Source organism: Mastomys coucha, unplaced genomic scaffold (assembly GCF_008632895.1).
Source record: "Mastomys coucha isolate ucsf_1 unplaced genomic scaffold, UCSF_Mcou_1 pScaffold6, whole genome shotgun sequence".
Taxonomy (NCBI): domain Eukaryota; kingdom Metazoa; phylum Chordata; class Mammalia; order Rodentia; family Muridae; genus Mastomys; species Mastomys coucha.
In genome coordinates, this window is record NW_022196912.1 from 121,745,159 (window position 1) to 121,763,513 (window position 18,355).

General features: G+C 49.6%; 1 protein-coding gene across 12 annotated transcripts in view; it reads right to left on the reverse strand.

Moving 5' to 3' along the window:
• The window catches only part of Bcl11b (BAF chromatin remodeling complex subunit BCL11B), a 92,937-nt gene that overhangs the window by 47,828 nt on the left and 26,754 nt on the right, over positions 1–18,355 (reverse strand). For 8 of the 12 annotated variants that reach the window (XM_031357168.1, XM_031357167.1, XM_031357174.1 and 5 more), the window contains exon 3: positions 6,470–6,685. The exons of 3 other annotated variants lie outside the window; for them this stretch is intronic. In XM_031357168.1, the coding sequence (XP_031213028.1) occupies positions 6,470–6,685 (216 nt within the window). The remainder of the gene's footprint in view (positions 1–6,469; positions 6,686–18,355) is intronic. One more of the 12 variants, XM_031357169.1, reaches the window with a different exon arrangement.

The window sequence follows — 18,355 nt, forward strand, 5'->3', positions numbered from 1 at the left end:
TGCTTCCAAGCCCAGTGCACAGGACATTGAACCTGATTGGTTCTTAAACATCTCCCTTGGATAACAGGTGCCCTTATTAGCTCTCCATGTGAACGCAAGGTGGTTCAGGATGCAGGCTAGTGATGTGGCACCGGTGGTAGAGCGCTCGCTTGCCTAGCATGCAGGAAGCCCAGGGTTCAGTAGTTAGCACGACATAGAACAGCGCATAGTGGTATAGGTCTGAAATCCCAGCATTCCACGTCAGAAGGATCAGAAAATCCTCTGTTATAAAAAATGAGTTCAAGGTCAGCCTGGGATACAAACCTGCTATCTCAAAAAGAGGACAGTGTGGTCTAGTGGGCAGAGCCCAAGAGACACAGAGCCAATCAGCTCTGCCAGCCACTTGTGTGTTACAGTGTCTTCCTCCAGCCTGGTTCAATTTCTCCGTCTAGATATCACAAGGGTCAGATGAGATGTTCAATCAAGACCTCTAATCCTGGCTCAGTGAGGGCTGGCTTGATTGACCCTTGGGTCACCCAAAACAAACTCATTTCTGGATGAGCTCCCCTCCGCACAGAGGATGGAGAGCAGCCTCTTCTGCCAGTGTCCAATCGCCTTTAAAGGAGCCCATGGCCGCTTGGCTCCGAGGTCTCTGATGTCCATAGCCAGCGCTGGGCCTTCACATCCACTAACTGCTTGAAAGTGCTGCACCCAGCGCTGCATTAAAAATTAATTACACATGCTATTTCATTGCCAGTCCATAACGTAATGAGCACCAGCTGTGCTAAACAGCCAAACTCCTTTTTAAGACAGCTATAAAAAAAAAAAAAAAAAAAAAAAAAGGAAGAAAGGAAGAAAAAGAAACTGCTCCTCCAAATGCCTCTCCTGTCAGAGCAGAAAAACAGCAACATCTTGTACAGATTTGAACAGAATTCTTTGATTTAGCTCTGCCTTCTCAAAGGCCGGCTGAGGCCGAAATGGTATCTGTAGTTAAAGGCCTGTGTCGCTGGGACCTCTTTCATCTGAAGGTAGTCGTCCCAGTGAGTCCTACCCCGCTGGCCAGCTGCAGGCCCTCCCCTGAGCCCACTGCAGCTGCCCTGGCTCCTGTTGGTGCTGAAAGGTGTGATTTGATACATGGGCAGTGGGCATGGGTAGTGGCCTTTTCCTGGAGTCTACCGAATCCTTGTCGACCTCCAGGGGGCTGGCTGCTCTCTACCGTCACGTGTCAAGTCAGGGAGGACACTGTGCAGGTCTTGGCCGGGCACTGAAAGAAAGCAGCTAGGGTGGAGCCATCCTGAGATAACACAGACCAGAGTCAATCTTAGGAGCCCATCTCCAGGAACTGCCAAGCAAGCCGTAAATATCAGTCATGGGGCCTGACTACCAATGTCTTTATTATATAGACATTGTAAAGGGACAAATGACTAATGACTAACTGATTTTTTTTTTTGAGACAGGGTCTCCCATAACCCAGACCGACCTATGAACTTGCTGTGTAGCAGAGGTTGACCTTGAACTTGTTATGCCCCCTGCTTTAGTTTCCCAAGTATGAGTAACTGGCTGGCACCACACACCTGTTTTACACAGTGTGGGACTAGGGTCTGAACCCAGAACTTCGTGTATGCTAGGTAAGCACTCTGCCAATTGAACTACATTCCCAGTAGGGCTCTCTAAATTTTTAATAATTCCACTGAGCCAGCCCCGTTGACACGGGGACCTGGTAAACACAGAAAGCACCCCTCCCCACAAAAGCATTACAGTGCAGAGGAACTCAAAAGTGCATCTGTCACCTCCCTCTGGAGTCTTCGATACACACCTCCCAACTACACCCTCTCGGCCCTCCCTTCCCCATGAAGGCTTGAACGCCCCCCCCCAACCCCGCTCCCAGCACCCAGTACACCACACCCACCAAGCAGTGCCCGGGCAGGACCAGGGAGGGCTGCCAATCTCTGTCCTGTGGGACAGCGGCTGCCCAGGGAGCCTCTGCTGCTAATCAAGCCCAGTTCAGAAAGAAACTCCAGCTCACTCTTCATTCTGGTATGAAATGTGCAGCTCGCAGACCATATCATTAACATAAAACTTCCAGAAATAAGAGCACTTTCCAGACAGACTGTATTAATTGCATCAAGCCTCCACAGCTAGGGTGGTCTGATCTGAGGCATCCCATTGGAAGGCTCCGGGTATAAAAAAATCAACACAGAGCAAACACTGGGATACAACTGAAGGAGGAGAAGACGAGAGAGTCTCCTGTTAAACCCTATTATTTACTTACAGGTATTCTTTTATCTTTATTGTCCCTTTAACCCATGCCAAGAAACCCCAGACTAGTTAAATAACACAGCAAGCACAATTTCAGTAGAAAAGTAAATTGAATTTAACTTTACAAGATTGCCCTGTGATTTCAGCATATACTAATGACTGCAAGTGACTCCCTCTATTAAATCCAAACACTTCCACTTCCCCGAGCCTGGATGCTGTGTGTTCTTGCGTGAGACCTTGAACTTCGCCAAGCACATGCATTAATCACTGTGGCTGATGACCATTTACAGCTTCTAAATATGCAATGAAGGTTCTCAGTTCCTGTTCCACCTCCTAAGGCTGGTGCACGACGAAGCCAGCCAAGAGGCTAAACGCTTTTAAGCATGGAAACCGGGGATACGGTTTAAGGGAGGCTCCACCCAGTGCCAGATATGGAACGCCATCAGATTGCGAAACCCCTACTGCTGGCGTATGAATCATAACGTCTGCGGGCTCCTTACATTCAGAGCATCATTCTGAATGTCTGCCCCAAATTATCTCATGCAAAATCCTCCAGACAGCCATAGAGTAAGCCTGATCCTTAACGTCCATTTCACATATGAGAGAACGGAGGAAGAGAAAGGATGAGGAATGAATGATCTGGGTAAGGCCACACACCTAGCTCCGTACTTCACTCAGGAAGGCAGTCTGATATATTCTGAAGCCCATTTTTGGATCATGATGTCTCAAAGCAGGGAAGGGTTGATGACAGGATGGAGCCTGGAGCCCTAGCCAGGCCTAGACTCACAACACCCCAACCTGTTCTAATCCACAGATTCACTCCCAGAGCCTTACTTTACAGTATTACATGCATACATACATATCACGTATATGCAATGAAGATTCTCAGTTCCCGTTCTACCTCCTATATGTCTATATATGTGCATATATATGTGTACATATATATGCACATATATATACATGCATGCATGTATATAAATATACACATACACACATGCATACATACATATACATATGCATATATGCACATATAAATATACACACATGCATGCATGTATATAAACATACACACACATCATACATACATACATACATACATACATACATACATACATACATGTGAGTTTTGTACAGGAAAGGGAGGTGAGGCTTGCAGAGAGACAATGATATGCTCAAGGCCTCTGGTCCTTAGCACAGGGCAGGGCACTTGGCTATGGCTCTTGATTACACAGCTACCTTGATACATCTGAGGGGAAGACCTTTTAGTTGCCTGGAGCCCTTGACTCAAAACCACAAAGGATCTCTGTGGAATCCATAAGAAATGGGCCCCGGTGTCCCTTCTCCCAGTTGTAACCATCTGCAGGAAGTATGGGCGAAGGGTCCTAACAGGGCCTGGTCATGTCTGGGTAGTTTTCTCTCCTATGAAATCACACCCTTCTATGCATAGCCCAGAGTGTGTTCGTGGGCATGCAATTAACCTGTGTGAAACTCAGGTTTCCTGAGTTAATTTGAAGAGATAGATTCAAAGCATCCTGATCAGAAGAGGGGCGAAGCACAGTGAGTACCGCAGTGTTCCGTCTTTACGGCCCCTCCTTCCTCGAGGGTTCCTGGCGATTTTATGCCTCCTCTGCAGCTACTAATTAAACAGGCACTAAAAACACTTCAGCAAACAGCCCAGTGCCAGGAACAGAACCAAAGGGACAAAACCCACTGGAAGAAGATACTCGAAACTGTCAAAATTTATCAGAAAACACTGCACAGCGGTAGAGCCTCATGCAGGCGAGGCTAACAAGGCAGAACAATGGCAGAGAGCAGTACTGGGTACAGGAAGAAGACAGCAGGTCCCTTAGGAGCCTCTCAGGAGAGGTTCCGGGGCTCAGGCCCTCACTGCTTCTCACCTCCCCGACACAGCAATCCCCACACATGGACCGGATGCTCCAGAGCCCTGAACTCCAGGGCAGCCTCTGTCTGCACTACAGGTGAACAGGTACCATATGGGAGCCACTTATCTCTCACTCCCATCAGCCTCAGGACAAGGTCCCCAAAGCCCACACTGTGAGCTGTAAGGTAGGCGAGGGACCCACATACCTGACTCTGCCTGCATCCACACGTGGCTAATAAATTATGTGCCTAAGGACTGCAAGTGACTAAGAAATGAGCAGGTTTGAGCTGTCTGAGACCTCGGGCTCTGACACTCATCTGTAATGTGGGAGTAAAGCCTTGACACACAACCAAAGGCCTAGTTCAGGACAGACAGCTACTCTAAGAAAGCAAGTAGGCCATGTGAGGACAGACTGGTGCCAGACTCCCCTGGTTGCCAAGGCTCCAAAGACCTTGTTCCTCCGCTGGGCCTAGGCAGGGGTCATGTGGCTATAGGAACTAATCCTAGGCCTTAGCCCAATCCTCCAAAAGGCTCAGCCATGGCCTCTAGGCCTTTGCCCCTCCCACTCATGGGCACAGGAAAGGCTCATCACGTGACAAAAAGATACCAGGAGAGCCAATCACATCAGAGGCAACTCCAATTTGGCAGCTCCTACAGAGGGCCAGCAGAAGGTTAAGCTTAACCTGGTGGCATATGGGGCAAAGAGATCATGTTTCTACATGCACAACTTGACCGAGTCGGACCATACAGGCTTACCTTTTTATTTTTTTTTCTTTTTCGGTAGACCAGGCTGGCCTCTAACTCAGAAATCCACCTGCCTCTGCCTCCCAAGTGCTGGGATTAAAGGCGTGCGCCACCACCACCCGGCCAGGCTTATCTTTAATAGTGCAGCCCCCACCACGTGGGTTCAGAGCTTCAGGGTTGCAGCCCCCATGTTATAGGAAGCCAGAGAGCAGGGCAGCTGTCCAGTCCAGCAGATACCCCAAGCTTGGTGAACAGGATCTTCCAAGCTACATGAAGCCTCAGTCACCTCTGGGGCTGACCAGGAAGGGAAGCTAGCTTCCTTGTAAGCTGATTCAAATCCTTCCTGGGTGACTTTGGTCTCTGCTTTATACACTCAAGACATAAGCTCAGGAAGGAACAAGGGCTCCCAGTCTTGGATGGGAGATCCAATGACATAACCACCTATCACAGCAGGAGTAGGGGGCCCAGTACTGCAGAACACTCTACTGGCAGGAAAACCAGGGAGGTCTCACCCTGGATGGAGCAGGGGCTACTTGTCTTGTGTAAAGCCAAAGCTGCCAACAAGAGAGGTCCCTGAGACAGTGTCAATGAAAAGCAAAACTTGCCCAATAAAAATAGTTTTCCTTTCACAGCTTGAGTCAAGAGAAAGCCTGCAACGTGCCTGGCAGTGTAGCAGGGACAAACTGAATGTACCCCAGCGCCGCAGCCACCCTCTCCTCTCCTGGCCCTGGCCACGGAAACCAGGCCACAGCTGCTCGCCACGTGAGTCTGTGTCAGCATCCTGGCCCCTGAAGCCACAGTATGTTGCAAACCAGGTCCTGCCATGAGGCTGCAGGGAGGGCCTTCTCTCCTCGACCTTGTGGGGACCGTAAGCCACAGAAGTCTATGTTTGTGGGGAGTCAGAGCAGGGGAGCAATGCAGGCTCTGTCGCCACCTGGCTGGGGATGCCCTTTGTATAACGGGGTTTCACTGACCTCCAACAACAGCAGAGGTAACTGGAACAAGTCTGGAGTCCACCCAGAGCCACTGACCTTCACAGCCCCAGACGCCCACAATCTTTCACAGCTACCCATGGCCAGCTTTTTTAAAAGGCTCCTCTTTGAGAGGACTTTTTTTTTCCTTCCCTCTAAGTTAATGGGCAACACATTGTCCCAAAGAGAAAGTCAGCATTTTGAACGGCTCCAGCACTGTACACAGAAACCCAGGAATCCTCTCCTACCCTTGTCTGGGGTGGGTGGCAGGGCGGCAGAGCGGCAGAGGCAAGGGGCAGAAGAGAACTTCAGATGTTAAGTGTTATCCAATTAAACTTTAGCTAAACAGCCCAAAGAGATGAAATTTGGAGGTCGGGCAGTGCATTCTGGGAGTGAGACTCTCAGAATTCGAGGGTGGAGAATATACGAGGGCAATGGCCCCTTGACCCCTGGGAACCGACACAGGTTACAGTTCAGTTGACATCTTTGGCACTTCTGCTGCCATCCCCCAAAAAGCTTTTTGAGTGGAGGGGTGTGCATCCCCCCTGGGACCCCACCTTGGGTCCCCGGCTCGGCCCGGGGCACAGCCCGCCATCCCGGGAGCCCACCTCCCCCACCGCAGCGGCTCTGTTACCTGACAACTCACACTGGCATCCAAAGGGAGCCTCCATCTGACCCTCACCCTGAGTCCCGTCGCCCGAGATGGGGCGTGCACCACAGCAAGGCAGCGGGAAACAGGGTGGGAGAACGCCCAGGGCACGCAGAGGTGAAGTAATCACGGAGGTGGGAGGGTGGGAAGAGGAGGCAGCTATGGGGGCCATCGATGGCAGCTGGGCAGGCCTGCACGGCCCTGGAGAAAAAACAATAGAAAAGACTGGTCAGTTGGGCCCTGGACTGTACAAGGGACTTGAGGCACAAGAGGGGGCCCGGGTCACAGGGCTACAGTACAGCCTCTGAGGGGGTTCGGCCGAGGACACCACCCTACGGGATGACAACTGGGGTCCAGGGGCAAGCGAGAAGGGGTGCACAGAGGACATTAGCAGGGGCTACACCTGCAGCTGCCAGTTAGTTTCTGGGGGGAGGGGGATGCCTTTGGGGGCCCTAGTGCAGGGGGTTAGCACACAGAAGTCCTGTCAGGGCCCCACTCCCAGCTAAGACTCCCTAGAAGGGGCTTTCAGAACAAACTAGAGTGGGCTTCACTTGAGGATTTGTTCTCTCAAAATATGAGCGACCCCCTCTTTGAAAGAGGCAGGAAACTTGGTGTAGGGTTCTTCAGATAGGCCTGCGCCACCTCAGGCCACCTCAGGTCTACCTCCAAGGGTCTAGACCCTGATGAGCCTCCTGCCTGGCTAATTGCCTGGGGCTTCTCTCCAGACCCTGACAAGCAGCACACAAGCCGCAGAAGCTCAAAAGATGCCCTGAGCTCCTCCTCCCTCCCTTACCACAAGAAAACCTAGCATGGCCCAGTCCCGTCTGAGTCTTCGCCCTGGTTTGGGAGCTCCCACTCCCCCATCGGAGAGTCAGTGACAGCAATGAACCGGCCGGTGAGGGTGCTGTCTTGCCTCCACCCGGACCCACATTGAGCCTCCACTGCCAGCAAGGCCTGCGTTTGATTTGGCCATTTATCTTACGTTGGTTAAGAGACCACCAGGGCAAAACACTTGTGTGAAGCCCTTGCCAAAACCACAAGTGAAGAAGCCCAAATTCCCTGGGTAAATAATTGAGTAGAGAAGCATCAGAGAGACCAAAAAAAAAAAAAAAAAAAAAAACCATCAACAAGATGCCAGGCAGCTAAGCCTCACCAGCCTCACCAGCTCTGCAGGGCAGGCCGGAGCCTCACCTCCTGACACCTGCAGACCTGCACTGGTAGGATCTGCCCATTCCATAACCACCACAGAACCACGCAAGCCCTCGGAGAGCCAGGAGCCTGTCCGTCTTTTGTGATCTGGTCTCTAACATGCCCTGAACACAAGGACGTAGGACACCCATTGCGCAGACTCCAACAGAGGCCAGAAGTGCAGGAATCAGCAAAACATAGCCGTTTCGAGCCTCCTCAGAATCCCCACTGCTTATGTGTGAATACAGGATCCAGGTACTCAGAGCATTTGAGAAGTGCCCCGGCTTGGAGCTCGGGCACTGTGATGTCCAGCCAAGAGGCCTGTGCCAGCACTGATTCTGCTGGACCCCGCTGAGGCAGTGATACATTCATACAAGCACCAGTTGTTTCTGCACTGGCACACAGCCCCCGAAAAGGGCATGGTCAATAAGCCCAAGAGTGGTTCCAGTTACCAAAACGAGAGCAGAAAGCCACATCCCAGTTTCCCTGTGGGCCTCAAGCAAGTACTGTCTGAGGCCAGACTTACCTAGCTCCCATGCAAGGCCAGTGTTTGCCTCAAAGCCCACCGCATCAGACACTGTACTTGACCCTGTCCTCTAATGACCTTGAATCCCTGTGGGGGTCAACCTTTTAGACCATGCAAAGCTCAGGGTCCTTGAAAACCATCACCACGAATAAGATGGCCAGCACGCTTCATGGGTAGGAGCCCCTCCCACTCCACAGGGTGAAACTGAGACTCAAGAGGAAGCACTCTGGGACATGAATATGGCAGTGTCCCTAACGCCTGGCCAGGCTGTGTTCCCACCTCTTTGGCTGCAGCTGGAGTAGAGTGACCAGGGTAGCCTGTATCCAAAGGCCACATGGGAACAGAGGAAAGCCGGAGCAGCCTGGGTCTCAGCCCATCCATTAGTGAAACGGAGAGGCTTCTGATTCTACAAGAGGCCATAACTCAGCCAGCACCACACAGCATGGCTGAGAATGCCCACAGGAGCTCCTCAGAGTCGATGCTGACAGAAAGAATGGCTGAGGATCAAAAAGGAAATTGCATACCTCTACAGCCTTCTGAAAGGATGTCCCTGGGGCTGAACCAGAATCTGTCAAGATGGAGTCACACACCCACAACCAGGGGTAACATTCCAGCTAGACAGGTGGCCACAGGCCCTCATCAGGTAAGATAACCTCATTAATGTCTACCTGCTTCAAGGCCAGGAGGGTGTGGGGTCCCTGTGGAACTTTTAGAGTGATCTCTGCCCCCACTAGAAGTCCCCTCTAAACACAGCTTATCTCTAAGCTTTGCACACAGGAGGGACCCTGAAATCCAGTTCCTGGGAAGGCTGACTGAGAAGCCACCATGTTATAATGAGCTCCTGGGCAGCCAAACATCAGGAGACTGAGCAGGAATTTCCAGGGGCTGGAAGGAAAGGAGACTGAGAACCAATAGGTTATGTGGTCTTCTGGGGGTGTGATTAATTAAGCAGTAGAGACAGCTACGCAACACTGTACATAAATCCAAAGCCACAAATGGAACGAGTTGAAATAAGTTTCACAATATGTGTACCTTAATTTAAAAGGAAATCAAAGGTGAGGACGGTGTCTCCAGGCCCGTCTATGCCCACTTCCCAGCCTCAGCCTTCCACTGGAAGGGATGTCCAGCCTTGGATCTAGGACAGACAGCTCCTGAGATCTGCTAACTGACTCAGCACCCAACCCACAGAGATACCTTAGCCTGGGGGGGGGGGGGGGGGGGGGGTGCAGAGACAGACACAGACAAAGACAGAAAGACTGACAGGGATTTAGGCAGAGACAGAAAAATGGGTTCGAATTCCTCCTAAGCCATTTCTTAGCCTGTGACTTCAAGTGGTCACAGTCTGTCTCAGTTGCCATGTTTTTAAAGGGACTGTCAGGCCGGGCAGTGGTGGAGCATGCCTTTAATCCCAGCACTTGGGAGGCAGAGGCAGGTGGATTTCTGAGTTCGAGGCCAGCCTGGTCTACAGAATGAGTTCCAGGACAGCCAGGGCTACACAGAGAAACCCTATCTTAAAAAAACAAAAAATTAAAAAATTAAAAAAAAATAAAGGGACTGTCAGGGCCCTCTGCAGCCAGACCTGGAGCTTTCTGTCCCCCAGTCCTCCTCGAAGGCTGCTCTGGCAGGGAAGACACCGTATCTACAACCCTCTGCTGGACCCTTTTTTAAAAAACTCTCTGGGATGGGAGGTCAGCATTAGAGGACTTTCCTAGTATGCATGGGGACTTGGGTTCTGTTCCCAGAAGTTCCAAACTAAACAGAAGACGCGGGCCTGTGAGATGGTTCAGCAGTTGAGGGTTTATCCCCAGGACCTGCATAAAGGTGGAGAGGAACTAACCCACAAAACTGTCCTGAGCCTCATTGTGCCCCACAATTCGTTACACACAGAGACACGGTAATAACATGCACAATACAATTTTACATTTTCTTTTAAAAGATGCCTTTCTTTTGCAGGCTAAGCCAGTCCAAACAGACCCATCTGTATCAAGGTATGTGGGGGAGGGATCAGGCTCTAGCTCAGCTTCTTGTAGGATCCGAGCAGCTTAGTGATGCCCTGGCTGTCTCCATTTTATCATAAAAGTACATTTTAATTAGGGAGAAAGAAATAAAAAATTGATACTTGTATTATGCTATGCAAGCATAAAGCATTCCTATGGGGTGGGGATATATTGCCCCTCTCAAAAATGTGAGAATGGTGCTCCAAAGTCAAGGTCAGACTGACTTCTTGGTATTTAAGCCACCTACGAAGGAATTTCCAAAATGTCTCCTAAACTGGTTTGATGGTTAAAGTCCAAACAGAGGACAAGATCACTGTTGACGTGCTCCTGGGGATGAGGCACTTTGGAGGGAGCCTGAAGCCCACCTCCCTTGCAAGCAATCCCTCCAGATGCTGGGCTCCATGCCCTGCACATGCGCACTAAGCAGCAACACGGCCACCACAAGGAGCATGTAGACACAAAAAAATGCCTGGAACCACCCAGCCCTAGGTTGAGAGAACCAAGCCTTCCCGGTGCAGCCTTCCTGGTGCAGCATCCTCGGGGCCACCACTCTGCACCAGGGAGGTGGCAGATCCCATGCTCATACCCTAAGAGGTGGCCTGGCACACACGGTACAGAAGTCTATTTTTCTCCCTACTGGTGCCTTTCAACGGATACATTTTTTTTTTAAGGCGAGAACTCCTACTGATAGTGCAGAAATGAGTCAGAGATCAAAGAAGGAGACAGACAGCCACGCCAGCGCGTGTGAGCAAGGGACTCTGGCGAGGGAACCTGACAGTCCCCGCGCCCCTTCCCCCCCTCGTGCCAAGACATTAATTCTCACAAGTCGGAGAAAATTACTATGCATGAATGCAAAAAGCATGATCAGGAGTAATTAACATGGCTTCATATGCAAATTTTATTAATGCAGAAGTACAAAGTCATTATGCAAATGAGACTTACGTCAACTCTCTTGACAAATATTCATCTCTCTGAGCTCAAGTTTCTCTTTTTTATTTATTTATTTAATTCTATCTCTTCCCTACCCCCCCCCCTTGTTTTTGAGTTGTTTTGGTTTGGTCTTTTTGTTTTGTTTTTTGGTGGGACTAGGGTAGACCAGAAGGACTGAGGAGGGAGATTTGAGGTTCGGGTGTCTCGGGAGGGCCCAGGAAGCTACAAGGGCTGTTTGACAAGTTTGCTAAGTTGTTTTCAACCAAAGAAATTTATTCTTGCATTGTTGATTTTTTTTTAAGTTGTTGGCAGGTATAAGACAGCTCATAGGAGAAGGGAAATTTAAAAAAAAAAAAAGGTCTATGGGCAGCAGGCAGCCAATCAAAACGCCAGAGCCAGTAATGAGAGCGATTGATGGCTGTTTGGCTTTTACTGCGGGGTAATGAACTAGAATCCAGTCTGAGGAGGGGGGGGAGAATATGAATATTCATGAGACTGTGCTCCTGCGTTTGATGATTAAAGAAATTTTTAATATTCAAATAAGCGCTTGCCAAGTGATTAACAAAGAACAAGCACGCAGAAATATGGAAATGGGAGCCGGGGAAGATTCGAGAGGCGAGCATACTGTGCGGGAAGGCAGCCCCGGATTTCGTAAACAAGATAGGCAGATAACCCAATTCGCACGCAGGCAAATAAAAACATTTGTTTCTGATCACTTAAATATTTTGCCAGCTACTTTGTCTTAAGGATGATAAAAAATGCTGTGTATTAAGAGGGTAGAGGAAAAATAACATGTAACCAGACGCATTGCTCATATTTAAGAATCATTATCCTGACTCTAGCCTGCCTCCTCCCAGCTCGACAGGAAATTAAGATTCTTTTTCCGGTTTGGTAGAGAGAGAGAGAGAAAGAGAGAGAGAGAGAGAGAAGATGGAGGTGAGGGCAGATTAGACTTGAAAAGCCAGAACCTGCTCAGAGCATGATGGCCCGTGGTGGTACCACGTAGATTGACACAAGCCATAATATGCAGCTACTGGACTGTTCCAGAGGACCAAAAATTGGGTGCCGGTACCACATGGAGAGGAGGGGAATGAGGGGCACATGGTAGCCAGGGCCTGGGCATCTCAGGGTCTGCTCTCACTGGCCCTGGTGTAATCACAGAAAGTAGAAATAGAGAAAGCCAGCTGCCCATCTACCTCAGCAACCTCGGCGAGAGGTCTGCTGAGTCTAAGCTCATATAGTAATGGCTCCACCACAGGTTCACAAGGAAGCACATAATAACGGCATTAGCTGGTAAAATGATCCTGCAGTTAAAATTCACCTAATTAGCAGCCAATGACATCCATTTTGGCAATTTCCTATTTCAAAGGGGTGGGGTGCCACCTTAATGGAGACAGGCTGAGGTAACTCCCCAGACGAGGTCTGGGCCTGCCATCAATAGCCTCTCTCTCCCACTCCGCTTTGGGGTGGGGGCTGGGGGGGGTGGGAGTAACTGAGATGGGAGGAATAGAAATGATCCTAAGAAAGCCCCTCTGCCACTCACTGTCAAAGCAACCCAAGTCTGGGGAGTAAAGCTCAACAAGTAAATTCTTTTGTTCTTTCATTTGTAAGAAAATAAAAAGCAGTGACAAAACGAAGCAGAAGAGATGATCTACAGCTCTAATAATCTATTGCCATGAAAACCTAGAAGCCAGGCCAGGCCTCCAAGGCAGAGCCAGAAAGCAAGTCAGGGGAAGGCTAGCCAGGCTCACAGAACTGCCCAACCTAGAAACTCTGTGAAAAGGTTGCGGACTCCCTGGCCCCCACCTCTCACTTCCACATCCTCAGTCTGAGCGGGGTGCCCCTTCTTGTCTCAGGAGCATGCAGTTTGTGATGACCATCACAAATCTCCAATCCCTGACTTCGGGGAACGTGGGGTGCATGAGTCCTTTGCCACAGGGGGAAAATGGGGCCTCACAGATGTGTTTAGAGTTCCTCACAGGTCTTCTCATGGGCGACATAAAACATCCAAACCCACCTTGCCCTTTCTCTAGATTGCCTGCTCAAGGGTTGGTGGCCTTACAGGTGGCTGAGGTTGACCGAATGTTGGGTGCAGATGAAATAGTTTGTCTTATTTCCCCATCTTCCACTGCTTGTGACTGGACTCAGAGACGGCTTCTGTGGTTATCCATGGCAGGGAAGAAAATGTCCGGCCACAGCCTGAAGGACTGAGCCCAAAACTACTGTTACTACCTTTTCCTGAAATGACCACCGGGGGACACCACTCACAGCCCCATGCACACAGCTGGAGAGCTTTCCTGCAGCCAGCGTGAAAAGGCTCAGAGGCACCCTAGGAGAAAGCAGCGGCACATCTTTTGGATCCTGAGCCAGGCTGCCTTCCCACAAGCTCCTCCCTCACTGGCATGCCTGTCACTGCCAAAGACCAACACAGTTTTAACTCCCTGACAGGCATTCCGGGGAGGGTCAAGGGATGATGCAAAGACTTGTACCCTGTGATGGCACACCGAAACCTGACTTCTGCCTCCTGCCAGGGTTGGAAGAGAGACCATCCTCTCGGGCAGCCACATCAAGCAATCAAAGCTGGTCCACAGCAGTATCACTTCCCAAGGTCCAGGAGAGGTTTGTTTCTTTCGATGGCTACCAATCCTAACTTCCTCAAGACAAGGAGCTGCTAAAATCCTCTGGGGCAAGCAGATCCCCTTTCTGTACCCAAAGCCAGAGACAGGTGAGGCCACACCACCTGTTCCAGAATCTTCTAACAGCTTCCAAAGGACAGAATGGGAGGTTAGTCCACAAGTCAGGAAGATGTCAGATGATGACCCTGAAGCATCTCCTCAGATCTACCCAGGGTGAGGTGGGGAGCCAGACAGTCAGTCCTTTGAGTCTCAGCGCTCCAGCCTCCAGACGGTCACCTGCTGAAGAAACTTGAGACCAGAACCTCTTCTTTTGCTTCTCTTGAGGGAGCCTGGAGCTCTCAGAACAGCTGAAATCCATGTCAGCCACATTCACCCGCTGTTGCTAAGGCCTGAGCCGGTGGCTTCAGGCTGCTGCACGCAGAACAGTAAATAGCGGTCATCAACTGTGATCTTGGCAGGCATAGCCCACCAAACCAGGGTCCAGGATTCTGGGAATGACATGGCCTTGGGACACCAGAGGGGGAGGCCATGTGTTTAACTAGTTAGAGAAACATGAGTGGGCACATCTGTGATGAAGAGAGAGAAAAGCTAGAGATGCCAGCACGCTCTGTGTCAGAAATGTGGCCAGGTTAAGGCAACTACCTGGAGTCTACAGAGGCCAGGACAAAGCTGGGGTTGACAGAGTCTCTAATAGTCAGTGCCTAGCAAAGGAAGCCCCCCTGTTTCCCACGTTAGGCCTTTTAGCCAAAAGCCGAATGGCTGCATCAGCCCTTATCAGATTCGGCTCTCCGATTCAAGTCAGTCAAGTACTTCAGAAACTTCTCCTGGTTTTGCCTCCAAAACAAAGGGTTTACCAAATGTGTGCACACACGGGCTCGGAGCCCATGAAGACACCACCTAAAAATGGAAGTGAGCAGCTAAGTACAACACCGTTGGCATTCCAAGAAGGAAAAAGAACCTGAGACTTACAGGTCAGGACCCTTCAGTCCTTTCACAAATAAAACTTAGGACCAGACTCCATAGACAAGCTCACTCATGCACCCCTGGTACATCCACGTGCTCTTTCCTTTACAGCTCAGGGGGTGGAGTTGGGAGGAAATCCATAATGAAAGCAAGTCACGTGACCAGAGGGCCCATAACCCAGGAAATGAATTGTCAGATTTGGGGCCTCCTGGGAGTTTTACAAGGACTCCTTTATCCTCCCGAACAGCATCCACTGGGTCTGACACCGGTAACCCGAAAACACTGAACTTGTCTCTCATCACAAGTCTGATCCCACACAAAATAGGTTTGGAAGCTACTGAGTTCAGGACGCCATTATGATTAGAAGGTGCCAGGAGCTCCAACCTTGGCTTCTGCTGGGGGGGGGGGCGGGGGGGGGACCCAGAATAAGGAGAGAGGAGATGCAAGTGTGAGCTGTGAGGCTCCTGGAGAGTTAGCAAAGAAAATAGCACAGGCCGATAAAAAGGAACGAAAGGACAGTAAAGGACCAACAGGTTTAACGCGGTGACTCCGGCCCAGATCGGGGAGCACGCTGAAGGTGCACACGCATGGCGTGGGCGCTGCCCCTGGTAAGGCAAGCCAGCACAGCCAATCCTTTTACAGATCGGACCCTGAAACTCCACCAAGACAGAAGTGGTCTCCCCACCTCTAGGTTGGCAGGGTTTCTTGTTTCAGGTGGAGTAGATGTAAACTTGGTAAAGAGAAAGTTCAAGGAGGAAAAAAGTCAATTCCAAAAAGAGGGTCCCGGCTAGCCCTTAACAGCATGCTTTGTTTGTATTGCGTGTGTCAGTTATGAGCAATTGATCTCCCCTATTATAATTTTTTTTTAATCCAGCTCTCCCCTAGACTTAACTGACTTCTACCCTGTCATCCCTTTGTGCCTTTTTCGAACGGACACAGAATGTGGGTTAAATACTTTGCCTCACATAAGGGCAGGCTCTTTCTGTCTCTTTACGTTTCTAAACTAGATCTGAAATGTCACTGACTAAAGAACGGAGAAGGCCTGTAATTACTTTCAACCAAGTCGTCTCTTTACCTCAGTTTTCTGTACGTGGACGGTATTCAGTACACATATTGTGAGCCTCCTTTTCAGCCTAGTAGCATTTAATGGCAAAATAAATAAATAAATAAAAATTTTTAAAAAATGAAAAAAAAATCACCCATTTCCTTTTAAGAGGGACCAAGAAGTCTGACAACTACCTCTTTAATTTTTTTTTCCTGACGTGAAATTCATTTTCATCTTCTAACATACCAGAGGTCATGTGGGGTGTGTGAACAACAAAATATGTAAAAATTAACACTTCGTGGGATTAATTTAATAAACGTGGTTATCACGTTAACACTGGCAACACCGATGCTTATGAGTCAATCTAGCGAGCTCACGGCAGCGGCACCAGAGGGTCACACTCAACTGGGGCTTTTACCACTATTTAATGTAATTAAAGATGCTGGCAGCACAGTCATCAATGGAAATATCATCTTTACTACAAAATATTTCCATTAGAAGTTGTGGGAAAGCATAGCATGCTTTGTGTGATCTTTTTTTCCTGGCCATCTTTACAGCAGGGCTGATGTGTCTCACCATGGACAGAATTCCTGCAGGAATCTTCCAAAGAGATCAGGTCTCACCTTCCTCCAGGAATGGAGTGTTTATCTGTCACTTACTCTTTTTTTTTGAAATCGTTTCTTTACATTTTTTTTTAATCCACAAAATCCTGCACTTGGCTTTGATTACCCAGGAAGCACTCTCTGCCTGGCAGACAGGACCCATCACGAAAGTGACTTTTTTCACATGTCCCCCAAAGCAGCATAAAGGCAGAGGCAGGAGGCCTGCGTACTTAGCTCATGCTGTACAGAACCACTGACTGTCAGCTGGGTGCCAACAGGCTCCTACCCCGGCCCAGGGTGGCATTCCTAACTGGTACCTCGGAGAAAGAATGCAGCAAGTACCCATTCTGGAAGCCTCCAAAACTAAACAGTCTCAAAACTGAACAGAAGGAAGGGGGGGGGGAAAAATCATTGCACCGTATCTCCAAATCTGAGAAAATGAAGTCTTGGGACTGAAAAGAGCTTGACTCAGCTCTCCGGGCTCAGAACAGCCTCCGTACCTCCTACGGGTGCCTGCTGCCCTGGGAGAATTGAACGACAAAAACCCAGACCTCTCTTCTCTAACCTTGTCCGCCACAAGCCCTGAGTAGAAGTGGCTAGGAAGCGTCTCCCTCTCCCGCCCTTCTCCATGTGCATTTTAAATACCCCTCATTCTACACCCTAATTTCTTTGAGGGGGGGAAATCAGTGTCACTAAAAAAACGTCACTCTGTTTTTGCAAAATCCGGCAGCTTCTTTGGCAGCAGGAAAGGCTGGCTGGCATTATCCCCTCATTTGACAAAACTACTATTTCTGGGCATGGACTCAAAAACAGGTAGGAAGCAAATGCTGAGAAATAAGGAAGTGGAAACAGCCAACAGCTTTTTCACTACCAAGAACGCCAAGCGTAAACATGATTTATTTAGCTGTGTGTAACACGCCTGTCCTCCACGCAGCTACAAGCCCACTTGGGTTTAAGGGAAGGGTGGGTAGGAGGGAACAGGAAGGGAAAGGCTGGGAAGACAAGAGGGAGAGAAGAGGCCATAGCTCCCCGGGGAGGCTCCTGAGCTGTTCCGGTGGAGTTTGAGGAGAACAAGAATATTATACCCCAAAATATATGTACGTGTCAAAAGAAGGCAGCCCTAATCTGAGGGTTAATTAAAGAAGCGCCACTAACAAAAGATGCAAGAACCGGCTCCGTGCAAACAGAACGTGCACGGGCTCCTAGGATCTCTGCTGCTCCGTGGCTTTTCCGTACACCATGTGTGCTCCATGGAGTCTGGAGACGGTTCCATGCCAGATTCAGCCACAGAGAGAGCCTAGAACCTCGATGCCTCCTCCCGTGCGCATCCTTGCATGCCCACACGGAGCTCACTCAGGTCTGTCTTCAATTACAGGTGCCACACACCTGGCTACAAGCCTACCCCTACGATACAGACCTAGCCTTCTATCTGCGATCCCCTCACCCACCTCCAGTTCAGAGGGTGGAACTGGGACTCTGAGGTTGCGCGTGCACATACACACACCCCATCCCAAACCCTTCAGCTGACAAACACTTAAGATACACAGCAAGGTCAGTATCGGTATACCTAAAGAGCACGATTAGCCTAGAGGCATCGGGTCCAGCAAGAGGTTATTATTAAAACTCGAATTCAGGTCACCCAGCATATGCAGAGGGAAAAGAAACCAAGCCTCTTTGAATAAAAAAAAAAAAAAAAAAAAAAAAAAAAAAAAAAAAAAAAAAAAAAAAAAATGCAGCGACGACAACAACAACAAAAAAAAGGTAAACCGTTGGCCCCCTGCAGGCCACTGGAGGTCTACTTCTCCCTAGTACACGTAGGTACCATTTCATGGCCACCAGCTGCGTACTCAATGGGTACAGATGCTAATTTCTGGGAGCTTTGAGGAGGCAGAGAAAGGAAAGCCAGATCTGAGTTCCTTTTCACCTGCACTGAGCAAGACTACGCATTTAAGGGTCCCTTGCTGTATACATTTCCCCCAAATCT